At 37.4% G+C, this 15,174-nt stretch overlaps 1 protein-coding gene across 1 annotated transcript in view; it reads left to right on the top strand.

Annotated features, from left to right (window-relative positions):
* Positions 1-49: 49 nt before the first annotated feature.
* Positions 50-15,174, top strand: part of layna (layilin a) — a 28,429-nt gene continuing 13,304 nt past the window's right edge. Inside the window, exons 1-3 of the mRNA XM_057820758.1 lie at positions 50-9,225; positions 9,343-9,363; positions 12,342-12,645. Of these exons, the coding sequence (XP_057676741.1) occupies positions 9,138-9,225; positions 9,343-9,363; positions 12,342-12,645 (413 nt within the window). The 5' untranslated portion in view covers positions 50-9,137. The remainder of the gene's footprint in view (positions 9,226-9,342; positions 9,364-12,341; positions 12,646-15,174) is intronic.

Raw genomic sequence — 15,174 nt, 5'->3', positions numbered from 1 at the left:
TCCTGGCAAGTGCAAAGTGTCAATAAGCTACTTGTCAGGCCGAGATGACGAAGTGGACTCAGTTGCGGAGGTTTAGGCAAAAACTTTGATTTTGAAAACAAGTTCTTCCGCTGACATGCGGGGATGAGAAAAAAGTACAAATCAAAAGCTCTCCAACAGAGGAATAAGTCAGGGCAACCACAGTCAATGTTCAAACAAAAATGCACTCCAAAAGGGAGGAAAGGCAAAAAACACAAAACGCTCCAAATGGAGGAAAAAGTCAAGATGGCTAAGATCAAAAAGGTTCAAACATGGCTCGTGGCCCGGGTGGGCGGACGGGGTTGGGGACGGGCGTGGGGACGGGCGTGGGGTTGGTGGTGCCCTCTTGCCATCCCTGAAGGCCGGTAGATGGGCGCGCGGGTGGACCACCCTGGATTCTGGGGGGGGGGACAAGGGCTCCTTTGCTGGGCAGCGGGAGGAGGGATGGGCTGCGCCACCCCCCCCCCCCACCTACCCCCCCGGCCCTGCCCTCCCTCCCCGGGCTGGCTGGGTGGGGGTCGTGGCCCTGTGTCGGCACCTGCATGGCGTCTCCGCTCGTCTGCGTGGCTGTTGCGTGCCCGGTGGGGCTCACGTGCCGCTGGATGTGATTGGGCGCGCTCGGGCGGGGGGTCCCGGTGCCGGGATTGGCAATGGGGCGTCGTAGGGTCGGTCGCCAACGGGCTTACACTCACAAGGGGTTCACACGATTACTGGGTTCTAGACCACAGAGATGATTTGTGTACACTCTACCCCTTTCTATCACTTAGCTTATAGACTCCCCCACCTCCTTCCCCCTCTTTCCCTGGTCAACAGGCCCCCCACATGGTGTCAACCGGAAATACATTTAGCTGACGATAGCACCAACATATTAGTAGTTAGTGTAGTTAGGCGTTCAATGTATTTCTTGTTGTTGTTTGTGTTTCTTTTCTTTCTTCTCTTGTGTTTCTTTTCTTCTGTTCCCCCATAACCCCGTCCTGTTCGCTGCTTTGTCATAATAAACGAGGTATGTTGAATGATCACAATGGGAGTGTGTCAGACTCTCAATGTGAAACATTAAAACTGTTCAAATGATCCGCACTTAGACTTCCATTCTCCGTGTCAAACAGCTGAACAGGACAGCGTTAAAATAAAAAAATTAAAAATAAAAAAAAAAGGTTCAAACACAAAGCGCTCCAAATGGAGGATAATATTCAGTATCACTATGACAGGCTATGGCAAGCGGCTGACGTGACTGACCTTGGAAGAAAGACACTTCTACACAAGACAGGGGAAACAAGGGCATTATATACACACAAGGTAATGGGTAACAGGTGGAAACAATAGGTCATTAGGTGACAAGAGGAAGGGCAAGTACGCGACTATGAAGAGGGTGAAGCCTTCCAAATAAAACAGGAAGCGACGTGGCATGACACTACTGCCGTATCAAATATGGCTCACACAGTACTTACAGGCAGGCAACCATAGAACCAGACAATGCCAATGAGTGACAATTCACAACATGCACTTTGCTGGGCATCTGCACAGATATTTACTTATAAATTTTGTTGTTTTATGACTTTTCTTAGTGATTATTTCTTTCTGAGAACACAGTAGTTATAATTTATTTTTAGGGCTCGAGAATTAACTGTGCGAGAGCCCTATTGTAATGCAAAGGATTCTTATTATTATTTCTTCTCCTCGGCAAATGAAAATGGCCAATTTGGAGGCCTGAACATGCTCGAAAACTCACCAAAATTTACAGATACATGCAGCTTCACGTAAATTGTGATTATTTTGCAACGTTGTGGAAAAATTTAACAAAATGGCTCAGTGGCGCACCCTTGGATTTTTTAAAAAGGCCTCTCTATTTAGGTTTTTTTAACGTAGAGCAATGAAATTTAGGGAGTCGATACACTGCGCAAAACTGCTCCAAAAAGTCTCTTGCACCCACATTCCAAACCAAACAGGAAATCAGCTATTTTGGATTGAATCTGAAATTTCTATCGATTAAGAGGGTGCACATTTGAGACCTTAGCACCTAGAGTGTTCGTTGGATCTTCCTCAAAATTGATTGAATGTTCATGCGACATATGAGATCTTAAGTTCAGTTAAGAACTGTCTTCAATAAGGGCTTTTTCATCTAGGTGTGTAAATGTATTTGTAATCCCCAAAAAAGAGGCAAGTTCCGAGAAAGTTAGGTTCCCAGGAGATGTTGAGAGGGAGACGATCTGCCACCACCCTGACCTGCGTGCCGTCCGAGTTGCGCCAAGGTGCGAGGGCCCGTTCAGTCCTGCTTGTAGGAACGGAACTCGTTTGTAACCCAGGGACTGCCTGTATAGTATTGTATCACATTTACATAACTAGGCTAGCATAACATGTTGTAGCTGCAGAGTGCGTACGCCACACGGCGTTCATCATATTCAACAATTTCCTTTACAACTGGTCGTTTGTCAAAACTGCAAACATGAATGCGGCGTGGAGTTACTAAAAGGTTCCATTAAAAGGCTTTTACGTTCGCTGATGGAGCGTTCCGACTCTCCTTTTGGGTCACAGAGTCGCGGCTTGTTTCCAGCTTGTCTGCGCGGGCCTACGCATTGCGGACACCGCGTCTGGTGGCGTGCCAGCTCGCATTATTCAAATTTAATTTAGCGGAAAGTACTTTTGCTTGCCACAGTTCTGTCTCCATCTGCGGTGCAAATCAGCGCTACTTGTCATTGTTTGTTGTGTGTGTGTGTTTTGTTTACGAGGCCTGCATTGCATTAGAAAAGACACACAGGCAGGTTTATGGCCTCGAATGAGCTTATTTGACTTGATCAGCTGACCGTTTGGCGGGTAAAAATACACTGAGCAATTTTTCCTATTGGCTAAACGTCCAATATGCGAATTTTCCATCTGCGTTTCGTTGGCACGTGGCACCGCAAGCCTGCTAGGGATGGCCGATACCAGTGATTTTGGATTCGATCCGATACCAAGTAATACCAAGGCCAAATATTGCGATCCCGATCCGATATCGATACCGGAAGTTCATATTTTATATATATTATTTATACACACAACCCTGCAGAGTTTTCAGCCATTCTGATGATATCTAATGTACAACTACAGCAAGCACTCAAAAACTATTAAAAGTCTCTTTGTGTCGAATATGCATTGCAATGAAAAACAGCTGCTTTTAATAACTAGCAAAGCAGTTTCCCTACAAACTCACAAACCAATCCATTATCAACAAATTCTGATTAGTCAGTCTCACTCTTTAACCATGACCCTTAAATTCATATGCACAGAACATTTCCCTGCTACACGTTGTATTTGATCAAATTTTAATCTACCCAAGTTAAATATTTTTGATCTAATTAAAGAACGAATTAATAGTAGCATGTTACCGCCCTCTAATGGTTGATCATTAAAAACAAATCCAATAAACAAGTCACTTGCCGTTTTTGAATTTTATTCTACTAACACAATTTTCAAACAGATATTGAAATAATTGAAACAGACCTTAAACAAAATAAAAATAAATAGCAACAAAACATAAGAAATCAAGCATTTAATTGTTTGAAACAAAACAATATGGAAAAATATATTTCACAGAAAAACAAAATATTAAACAAATTAAGTACCAAACATAAATAAACAAGAAATAATAATAAATGAATAAGTAATAATAATAAGGTCAAGTAAAGCATTAGGTCAGTAAGTTTCCTTGAGAAGTCTGCAGCAGGATAGTTTAAATCTCTAAATATTTAACAAACCATTCACTTAACACGTTTATTAAAGTCCCTATACCTGATTTTTTTTTTTTTTGTGGAATAAGTAGGGCTGTCAAAATTATCGCGTTAACGGGCGGTAATTAATTTTTTAAATTAATCACGTTAAAATATTTGACGCAATTAACTCACATGTCCCGATCAGACAGATTTAAATGTCAGTAGAGTGAAATGCCCACTTGTTAATTGTGTTTAATGGAGTTTTGCCGCCCTCTGCTGGCGCTTGGGTTCGACTGATTTTATAGGCTTCAGCATCCATGAGCATTGTGTAAGTAATTATTGACATCAACAATGGCGGGCTACTAGTTTATTTTTGATTGAAAATTTTACAAATTTTATTAAAGCGAAAACATTAAGAGGGGTTTTAATGTAAAATTTCTATAACTTGTACTAACATTTATCTTTTAAGAACTACAAGTCTTTCTATCCATGGATTGCTTTAACAGAATGTTAATAATGTTATTGCCATCTTGTTGATTTATTGTTATAATAAACAAATACAGTCCTTATGTACCGTATGTTGAATGTATATATCCATCTTGTGTCTTATCTTTCCATTCCAACAATTTATTTTACAGAATATATATAAAATTTACAGAAAAATATAGGATATTTTATAGATGGTTTGAATTGCAATTAATTGCGATTAATTACAATTAATTAATTTTTAAGCTGTGATTAACTCGGTTAAAAATTTTAATCGTTTGACAGCCCTGGGAATAAGATAAAATATGTGTTTTGTATTTTTGAGTTTGGACAGGAAAATATTAATTCCCAATTTGTGTGAGCCTGAGGGAAAAGTAGTACAAAAAGTGTGCACAAAAATATACCCAAAAAATAGACAAAGAAAATATATTAATTCCAAATATCGATACTTTTGCTTGGGGATCGATACCTAAAACTGGATCGAAATATCGATATTTTGGTATCGATCCGCCCATCCCTAACGCCTACTGTCTGTGTGAGGTCAGTGCTTTTCAGGGAGGCATTCCCACGGGAGCATTCGTCTAATAACTAATTAGAATGGAGAGAAGGGGAGGTCAGCGGGATGGCCGGAGACAAATGATGTGAGCGAGACCGACGCGAGTCTTAATTGAATGAAAGCTCCTCCTGCTCTCAGATGTTGTAAACAATAATGCTTCAGTTAGCCAACCCACTTGTCTTTTGCTTTATTGTCCACCTGCTAACCCTGACATCACACCCTCCCATGTTAAGCCCAGACTTGAATCAATCAAAGCCAAAGGGATTAGATACTTGAGCATTTCCACCCTTAGTCTTCTTACTCCTCGCCAGCCCACGCAGCAGATTCCTGATGAAGCTTCCCACTTCCTCAAACTCCGGCTGATCTGTCTCTCGGCTGCTCCTAAATCAACCTTATAGCCCATTTTAGAAATTACTCCCATCAGGAAGTGCATACATTCCTTTTCCTTCCATTTGCGCTGAGAAAAGTGCGAGCGTGCATCAATAGCTGCTGATCTTTGTTAATATCGGATTGGTAAGTTTTCAGACATTTTATCATGTAGAACAAACTCGGATAAAAAGCATGGGGAAAAAAATGAATTAGTTTAAAAGTGCAAGTAAGTTTTCAGACATTTTATCATGTAGAACAAACTCGGATGAAAAGTAGGGCTGTCAAATGATAAAAATTTGGAATCGAGTTAATCACAGCTTAAAAATGAATTAATCGTAATTCATCGCAATTCAAACTATCTCTAAAATATGCTATATTTTTCTGTAAATTAAGTAATTAAAGTTGTTGTAATGGAAAGATTAGACACAAGACGGATATATACGTTCAACATACTGTACGTAAGTACTGTATTTGTTTATTATAACAATAAATCAACAAGATGGCATTAACATTATTAACATTCTGTCAAAGCGATCCATGGATAGAAAGACTTGTAGTTCTTAAAAGATAAATGTTAGTACAAGTTAGAGAAATTTTATATTCAAACCCCTCTTAATGTTTTCGTTTTAATAAAGTTTGTAAAAATTTCAATCAAAACATAAACTAGTAGCTCGCCATTGTTGATGTCAATAATAATTAAGGTGCTGAAACCCATAAAATCAGTCGCACCCAAGCGCCAGCAGAGGGCGGCAAAACAAAAAACACAAGTAACAAGTGGAAATGACACTTTGCTGTGATTTTATTTATCTGTTTGAGCGGGGCGTGTGCGTTAAATGCGTCAAATATTTTAACAAGGGCTGTCAAACGATTAAAATTTTTAATCGAGTTAATCTCAGCTTAAAAATGAATTAATCGTAATTAATCGCAATTCAAACCATCTCTAAAATATGCCATATTTTTCTGTAAATTATTGTTGTAATGGAAAGATTAGACACAAGACGGATATATAAGTTCAACATACTGTATGTAAGTACTGTATTTGTTTATTATAACAATAAATCAAGATGGCATTAACATTATTAACATTCTGTCAAAGCGATCCATGGATAGAAAGACTTGTAGTTTTTAAAAGATAAATGTTAGTACAAGTTTGAGAAATTTTATATTCAAACCCCTCTTAATGTTTTCGTTTTAATAAAGTTTGTAAATTTTCAATCAAAACATAAACTAGTAGCTCGCCATTGTTGATGTCAATAATAATTATGGTGCTGAAACTCATAAAATTAGTTGCACCCAAGCGCCAGCAGAGGGCGGCAAAACAAAAAAAACACAAGTAACAAGTGGAAATGACACTTTGCTGTCATTTTAATCTGTTTGAGCGGGGCATGTGCGTTAAATGTGTCAAATATTTTAACAAGGGCTGTCAAACGATTAAAATTTTTAATCGTGTTAATCACAGCTTAAAAATGAATTAATCGTAATTAATCGCAATTCAAACCATCTCTAAAATATGCCATAGTTTTCTGTAAATTATTGTTGTAATGGAAAGATAAGACACAAGACGGATATATAGGTTCAACATACTGTACATAAGTACTGTATTTGTTTATTATAATAATAAATCAACAAGATGGCATTAACATTATTATCCAGTGTTGTCACAGATTACTTAAAAAAGTAATTTAAATACTGATTACTGATTACACCTCAAAAAAGTAATCTAGTTACTTTACCCGTTACTTTATTATCAAACTAAGTTACTTTAAAAGTAACTTATCAGTAAAAGTAACTTATCAGTTACTTTTTACCAATTTTTCTCCTTTTGCTGCCTCAACATAAAAATGACAACAACAAAAAATGTCATCACATGTAATTGAATTTTTTACATAAGGCTTAATCTTTGAGTTAGCGGGGGTTTAATTAGTCGATGGAGTTGATTTCAACCTCGCGCTAGCTTAGCCACCCCGGAGCCCTGAAACTAACAAATAACTGATAAACTGCACGGAATTTGTTCAAATCAACTCCAACGACTAAATAAACCCCCGCTAACTCCAAGATGTCAAAAATTCTGAACTTCCCCTTTAAAATAAAGACCTAGCTGTTAAAATAATGTCTATAAAAGTTGTAAAGCAACAAAAACAAACAACAAAATTAATGAAATGAACAAGAATCCTACAACGTATTTCATAATGGGTCAAAATCATTTTTCGAGTGGATCATTTGACTAGCACCTAAGACACTAGGTTTTGCTTTGCTAAGCCAAAACTACACCTGTGGAGGCAAGATGGATATTTAGAATTTCTGCAAACCTGTTTTCAAACGCAACCAACAACAACTGAGCTTGAACAGTTTTATATATATATATATGTATATATACAGTATTGGCCAAAAGTTTGGTGACACCTCAAAGGTGGATACTTTGAAGAATGTAGAATATAAAACCTGTTTTCAGTTATTTCACTTTTTTGGCCATTCCACATGTTCGTTCATTGTTTTTGATGTATTCAGAGAGGATTTACAATAGTAGGGAAAATATATAAAACGTAAAAATTTTAGGTGTGTCCAAACTTGCAACAACATGCTTTACAAACACTGACAATAAAATGTGCATATAGGCTGGTTACAAAGTGTAGAAGTGCTGGCTGTCTTGTCATCTGTAGGCTTTTTCAAGTTTTGTGGCGCTGTCCTGTAATTCCAAGTGCTTCCTTGTTGAATTGGATGTCGTTTTTAGCGGTCGACAGTCTTTTTCAGCCAGCGTAAAGTTTGCAACGCACGGAGATATTTTTGTCATCTTTACTGGACAGAAATGTAAAGTAATGGCTGTATTTCCAGTGAGCAAAGGCATCGATTTGCGGAATATATCCTGCCTTTCAATGTTAGCCTCGCTGCCTCGTCAGAATGCTATGTTGTTGACCGCCGTGGTAGACAGCCTCAAACAGCATCGTAATACACGTGACCCGTTTTTTTTTTTTCCCCCGATGAGAAATGCTCTTCGTGCATGACTACAGTATTCTTCATTCTACATACATTATGAGGCAAAAACAAAATAGTAACGCACAGGCACTAGGGAAACTAACTTTAATCGGATTACAGGCTTGGAAAAATGAACGCGTTAGATTACTCGTTACTGAAGAAAGTAATCAAATTACAGTAACGCGTTGCTTAGTAACGCGTTACTGACAAAACTGATCGTGAGCTTTGTATCGCAAATCGTATCGTATCGTGAGGTACCAAAAGGTTCCCACTCCTAGTTCTAGCCTGGCCTAGCCAGTCTCCAGACCTAAACCCGATAGAAAACCTTTGAAGGGAGCTCAAACTCTGTGTTTTTCAGCGACAGCCCAGAAACCTGGCTGATGGGTGGGTCAAGATCCCTCCTGCAGTATGTGCAAACCTGGTGGAAAAAACTACAGGAAATGTTTGATCTCTGTAATCGCAAACAAACTCTACTGTACCAAATATTAACATTCGTTTTGTCAGGTGTTCAAATACATAAAACCCCCAATACATAAATCCACTGACATAAAAACCCCAAATACATTTATGTGCCAATACAAAACACAACATGTACATCATTGAGATGGGCAACACATTTCCCGAAAAAATCTGCCCTGATGAAATTATAGCATATCATTTTCATGTAACACCTTTGTAATGATAATCCCTGAAAGCGCCAGTCATAAAGCCAGGAGTGAAATCTGCCTCGTGTCAGCGTTTACAATGAGAAGCACTTGCATGATTAGATGTCTTTGCGATCAATGCCGCCTCTTCTGACGATCATTAAGACTGCTCTTAACAGATTACAGCCCCCTCCCTGGCACGCACTGCTCCCCTCTCATCCTTCCGTTCCTGCTCCTCCTTCCATCACACATACACACACACCAACGCACACACAGGAGGACCTGACTTTATTTCTTCATCTGAGCATTTTTCGGACCGTCCGGTCGCTCTATCACGTTTTGGCTGATGAGATGCTAAATGTGTGACATTGATATGACAAACTAAGTAACTCCTGTCCAAGTCAGATGCCAGAAGCCATGGACCGGCTCGTCATCCTATGCCACCTTATGATTTTATGTTTGAATCCATCCGGAGCCACCAGCCTCATCACAGGTAAGCCTGACACACCAACCATTTCGTGCAGCTTCTACAAAAGCTTACTTGTGGATCTCTTTTTGGGGGACTCTCCTTGGCTGACTCCATGCTGGATGTTGGAATTCTAACCTAAAGTGAATGCATTTGAAACAAGAGGTAAGTAGCAGTACTTGCAGATCTACTGTACAACAGCAACTATGTTAACTTTTGATCAACACTTTTAGAGAAATACAAGTTTAACTACAGAAAAAAAGTCCAGTAATATGTTTTTACATGATAGATAGTGATAATTATCATGTAAAATTCTGATAATTATCATGTAAAAATGCGTTCCAGAGCTTTTAGTCACTGTGCCCCCCAGTTCTGGAACTCCCCACCCCCTAAGCTTCACAACATATCTACCCTCTCACTTTTCAAATCCGGACTCAAAACACACCTGTTCACTCTTTCTTACCAACCATGATTCTTAGCTCAGTTCTATCTTGACCTCTTGATTTGTTATTACTTTTATCCTGCTTTTAATATAATTTTATGATTGTTTTGCTGTTATTGCTGTTGAGCTATTGTGTTTTCATATTTCTTGTTCAGCGTCTTTAAGTGGCATGAAAAGCGCTGTTTTATTGTATTACTATTATTATTATTATCATGTAATTACGAGATAATTATCATGTAAAAACGTGATAAGTGATTATGTGATGAAATCTTTTAAAAATGTGCTAATTATGTAAATATGTGTAAACTTTCATCTAAAATCGTGATAAGTAACATGTAATTAATAGCTAATCATGTAAAACGTGATAAGTATCATGTAATTACGGGACAATTATCATGCAAAACGTGATCCTATCATGTAGAAACATGATCCTATCATGTAGAAATGTGACACTATCATGTGGAAAAAAATGATAATTATCATGTAAAAATGTGAAGACTATCATGTATAAACATAACATCTTGCAAAACGTGATTATTATGTAAATACGTGTTGTGTAAAAACGGGATAGTTATCATGTAATTACGAGATAATAAACATTTAAAACGTGATAGGTATTATGCAATTACGTGATAATTATCATGTAAAATCGTGATACTTTCATGTAAAAACGTCATACTATCTACCACGTAAAAACCTGATAGTCATTTAAAAATGTGATACATTAAACATAATTTTCATGTAGAAACGTGACAACATCTTGTGAAAACGTGAGTTATGTAAATACGTGATAATTATCATTTAAAAATGTGATGCCATCTACCATGTTAATACGTGTTAACTCTCATGTAAGAACGTGATAATCATGTAATTACGAGATAATTATCATGTAAAAAGATGATACTATGTGTCATCTGAAAAAAATATGTGATTTTACCATGTAAAAATGTGTTAACGCTCATGTAAAATCAGGATAATTATCATGTAATTACGATATAATTAACATGTAAAACGTGATAAGTATTATGCAATTACGTGATAATTATCATGTAAAAACGTGATACGATCTACGACGTAAAAATATGATACTATCATTTAAAAATGTGATACATAAAACAATTTTGTAAAACGTGTAAAAACGTGACATCTTGTGAAAACGTGATAATTATGTAAATAAGTGATGATAATTATCACGTGAAAACATGATAATTATCATGTAGAAATGTGATACTATCGATCAAGTAAAAATGTGATAACATCATGTATAAGCGTGATAATTATGTAAAATACGTGTTAACTATCATGTAAAAACGTGATTATGGCCAGCATGTAAAAACATGATACTATGTATCATGTGAAAAAATATGTGATAATATTATGTAAAAACGTGATAACATCTTGTAAAAACGTGACACCATCTATCATGTAGAAAAGTGATACTATTATGTAAAATTGCGATACTATCTTTCAAGTGAAAAAAACATGATGTTTATCATGTAAAAACGTGATACTTATGTAAATACGTTATAATTATCATGTTAGTACATGATAATTATCATGTAAAAATGTGATACTATCCATCATGTAAAAATGTGATACCCATCATGTAACATAATTATGTAAACACATGTTAACTCTCATCTAAAACGTGACATTATAATGTGAAAAAAGTGACGATATCATGTAATTACGAGATAATTATGATGTAAAAACTAGACAAGTGTCATGTAATTACGTGATAATTATGTAAAAACATGAAGACTATCATGTGAAAACGTGATAACGTCTTGTAAAAATGTAAATATGTGATAATTATCATGTAAACACATGATAATTATCATGTAATAATGTGACACTATCATGTAAAAATGTGATAACCATCATGTAAAAACGTGATAGTTATGTAAATACTGTACGTGTTAGCTCTCATGTAATAGCGTGATAATTATCATGTAATAAAGTGATAACTACGATGCAAAAACGTGATACCATCACATAATCAGGCAGTAATGATTTAAATACATGTTACTATCATTTAAACCTGTGACTGTGAATTATCATTTAAAATGTAATAACCATCATGTAAAACTTCATACTGGACTTTTTTAGGGGGGTGTAGCAATACGCTTCCATATACAACTGCAGTGTATCAAAAGTGAGAGCTGTCAAATCTTTTCTCTTGTTACAATACATGTTTAGATCAGACACACTTTTGAGTCATGATTTCAAAGTATTTTCACTCATATTATAAAATACTATCATTCAATTACAATGCTACTGTTTTGACCAGTGTTACCTTTTACTATGCTCGCCATGCATCTAATTAACAGTGATGTGTAGCATCTAATAAATGTACACGCACATTAGCATCGACTTCAAAATTAATTTGTGCATGTAATTGATATTTAATAAACTGTAGTTCTGAGCTGCCAGCACATTTCCCATGTCAATTTATTTCATTGTGTCATGGCATTATGAACACACACAACTTATTTTTGGCTTTTTTTTTTTAACTGAGCTGAGGCGCACTGCAATCAAAAATGTTATTTACAATTTTAAGTATGAAATTGAACTCATGAGCAACATGTGAGTAGACAATTGTACTTTTTCTATCTAGAGGAAGAGCATTGATAGATATTAGATAGACGAACGAAGAATTGTCATATTAAAAAGTGTATTCTGTATATATATATGATGACAGGTCAGCGCGTGTGCAAAGCGGGCAACAGCAAGCCGTGTTACAAGCTCGCTTACTTCTCCGACCTGCGACGGAGGTTGAATTTCGCCGAGGCCGAACTAGCCTGCCGTCGGGACGGCGGGCAGCTGCTGAGCGTGGAGTCGGCGTCCGAGCAGAAGGTCATCGAACAGCTCATTACAGAGTTGAGGCCGACAGACGGAGACTTCTGGATCGGACTCCGGCGTAACCACGGTGATGAGGACAGCAGCGGGAGCAGCGATTGTTCGTCGCAGTACCGCTGGTTGGATGGCACAAAGTCAACATTTAGGTGGGGTATATTTAAGACGACCATACATTAACTCTCTGGATATGGAGCCTCAGGGGGGGCGGGGCATTTAGCACATAAGCAGCGGGATAAAACTAGAGAATGATCCAACTAGAGACAATTATTATTGATGGTAGCTTTGCATGTAATTAGACATGGGCCGATTACCACTGTCAAGATATACCGTGGTATGAAAATGTCAAGGTTTCAAAACCGCAAAAATTTTCCATCATACTGTGCCTAAGGTACGAGCTATTTTTTATATCCCAAAAATGCATGAGGAAATCCCTCGCTTGCAGCTGCAAGGCTCAACCCTCCCCCACCAGTTGTTGCTCAGTGTCAGCGCTGTGCTACACGATGGCTGGAGGAGGTGAAACTCCTGAACTTTTTCCCCCATCGAAGAAAACGAAATCGCTGGTATGGGAATACGTTGGCTACAGAAAAGTTACAAAAAGCCGTGGCTTAGAAGTGGAGGGTCATGTTTGCGAAGGGTGGCCGCCGAGGAGGCAATACCTCCAATATGATTTCCCATTTATACAAAATTAAAGGTTAGTTAGTAAACACTGTCGTGAACGTTTCCCGCCCTCTACGAGAGTTAACTCCAGCGTGTTTAGTGTGTCTAGCGGTGGTAAAACGTGTTTTTTTTTGGCTCAGGCAACTGTCAGTGTCGAGAATGAGAGTGTGTGTGTATAATGTAAACATGATGCAAGTCATACACACGTGCTATTATGGAAAATAATTCACTTATTTATTTATTTATGAGTGAGACTACGTGATTGCGTCAGGACATCCCATCTGTTTTTATTTAATTTTTAATCGAAAAGAAATCCGCGATGGATTGAGGGCGCAAAGTTTGAAGCGCGAAGTAGCGAGGGATCACTGTACCATCATACCGCGAAACCGTGATATTTTGGCTTAAGGTTATCTTGCCGTCAGAATACCATATGGGCACATTCATAATATTACTTGTTTTTTTTTAAACGGTGTTCCTTCGAAACCAAAACCTTTTTGACCCACCGACACCGTTCATACACCAAAACGACCGGAACGACGGGCTCTCTTTTGTTTGACACCCCAAAACGACCATTCGGCCAAAAACTAGTTTTTTTTTTACCAAAAAAAGGGAAATCTCAAAATGCTACTTGTCCCACAATTTTTGTCCAAATTACATCATTTATACATCAAAAGAAAAAGTTTGTACAGTTTTTGCTGAAAAAAACTTACGGTTCGGCCAGAATTTGCCAGAAACATACCCATTCATTTCTAACGGGCAAAATTTCCCATTCATTTCAAATGGCCAAAATTTCCCATTCATTTCCACTGGCCCTATTCGCCATTTATTTCAGTAGCACAAAAACTTCCATTCACTCCTAATGATTTCCAGCCTAAGTGACCCGATATCAGCAGGAAGTGATTCAGTAACTTAAAATCAACAGGAAGTGAACTGTGAATGCCCCAAAATGAACAGGAAGTGACCAAAAATTGACAGGAAATTACCTGAAACCTTTTGTAGGCATTTACAGGTCACTTCCTGTTCATTTTAGAGCGTTTACAGGTTACTTCCTGTTGATTTTGATTTACTTCCTATTAATTTTGGGACATTCTTGAGTCACTTCCTTTTCAGTTATCCAAAATCAACAGCACGTGACCATAAGTGGATTTTAAGGGGGAGCAGGGGGGGCTGGTTCCCCTGGTGGGCGAAAAGTGTCATTGCATGTAATTGACTTTCCTATATATAAAAAGCAATGAAATTGCAGCAAAAATAAATGAAATGAACAAAAAAATATATATTTTTATAACGGGTCAAAATTATTTTTCGAACAGATCATGTGACTAGCAATGTAGACGGTCATACACCAAAACGACCGGAACGACGGGCTCTCTTTTGTTTGACACCCCAAAACGACCGTTTGGCCAAAAACTAGTTTTTTTGACCAAAAAAAGGGAAATCTCAAAATGCTACTTGTCCCACAATTTTTGTCCAAATTACATCATTTATACATCAAAAGAAAAAGTTTGTACAGTTTTTGCTAAAAAAAACTTGCGGTTCGGCCAGAATTTGCCAGAAACATACCCATTCATTTCTAACGGGCAAAATTTCCCATTCATTTCAAATGGCCAAAATTTCCCATTCATTTCCAATGTCCCTATTCGCCATTTATTTCAGTAGCACAAAAACTTCCATTCACTCCTAATGATTTCCAGCCTACGGTTCGGCCAGAATTTGCCAGTAACATACCCATTCATTTTTAATGGGCAAAATTTCCCATTCATTTCAAATGGCTAATTGACTTCTATATATAAAAAGCAATAAAACTGCAGCAAAAATGAATGAAATGAACAAAAAAATATATTTTTATAACGGGTCAAAATTATTTTTCGAACAGATCATGTGACTAGCAACCTAAACGGTCATTTGCTTTGCATATAATTTTCACAAGAAAAAAAAATTAGGGGAGGGCAATTTTATTTTTCAAATGATTTTTTTTCTTTGATTGAAATTATGATTTTTTTTAAAAAAAATTCTCGATT

Source organism: Corythoichthys intestinalis, chromosome 18 (assembly GCF_030265065.1).
Source record: "Corythoichthys intestinalis isolate RoL2023-P3 chromosome 18, ASM3026506v1, whole genome shotgun sequence".
NCBI classification, from domain to species: Eukaryota; Metazoa; Chordata; class Actinopteri; order Syngnathiformes; family Syngnathidae; genus Corythoichthys; species Corythoichthys intestinalis.
The sequence above is the reverse complement of the archived record's forward strand: the minus strand, read 5'-3'. Positions and strand labels throughout refer to the sequence as shown.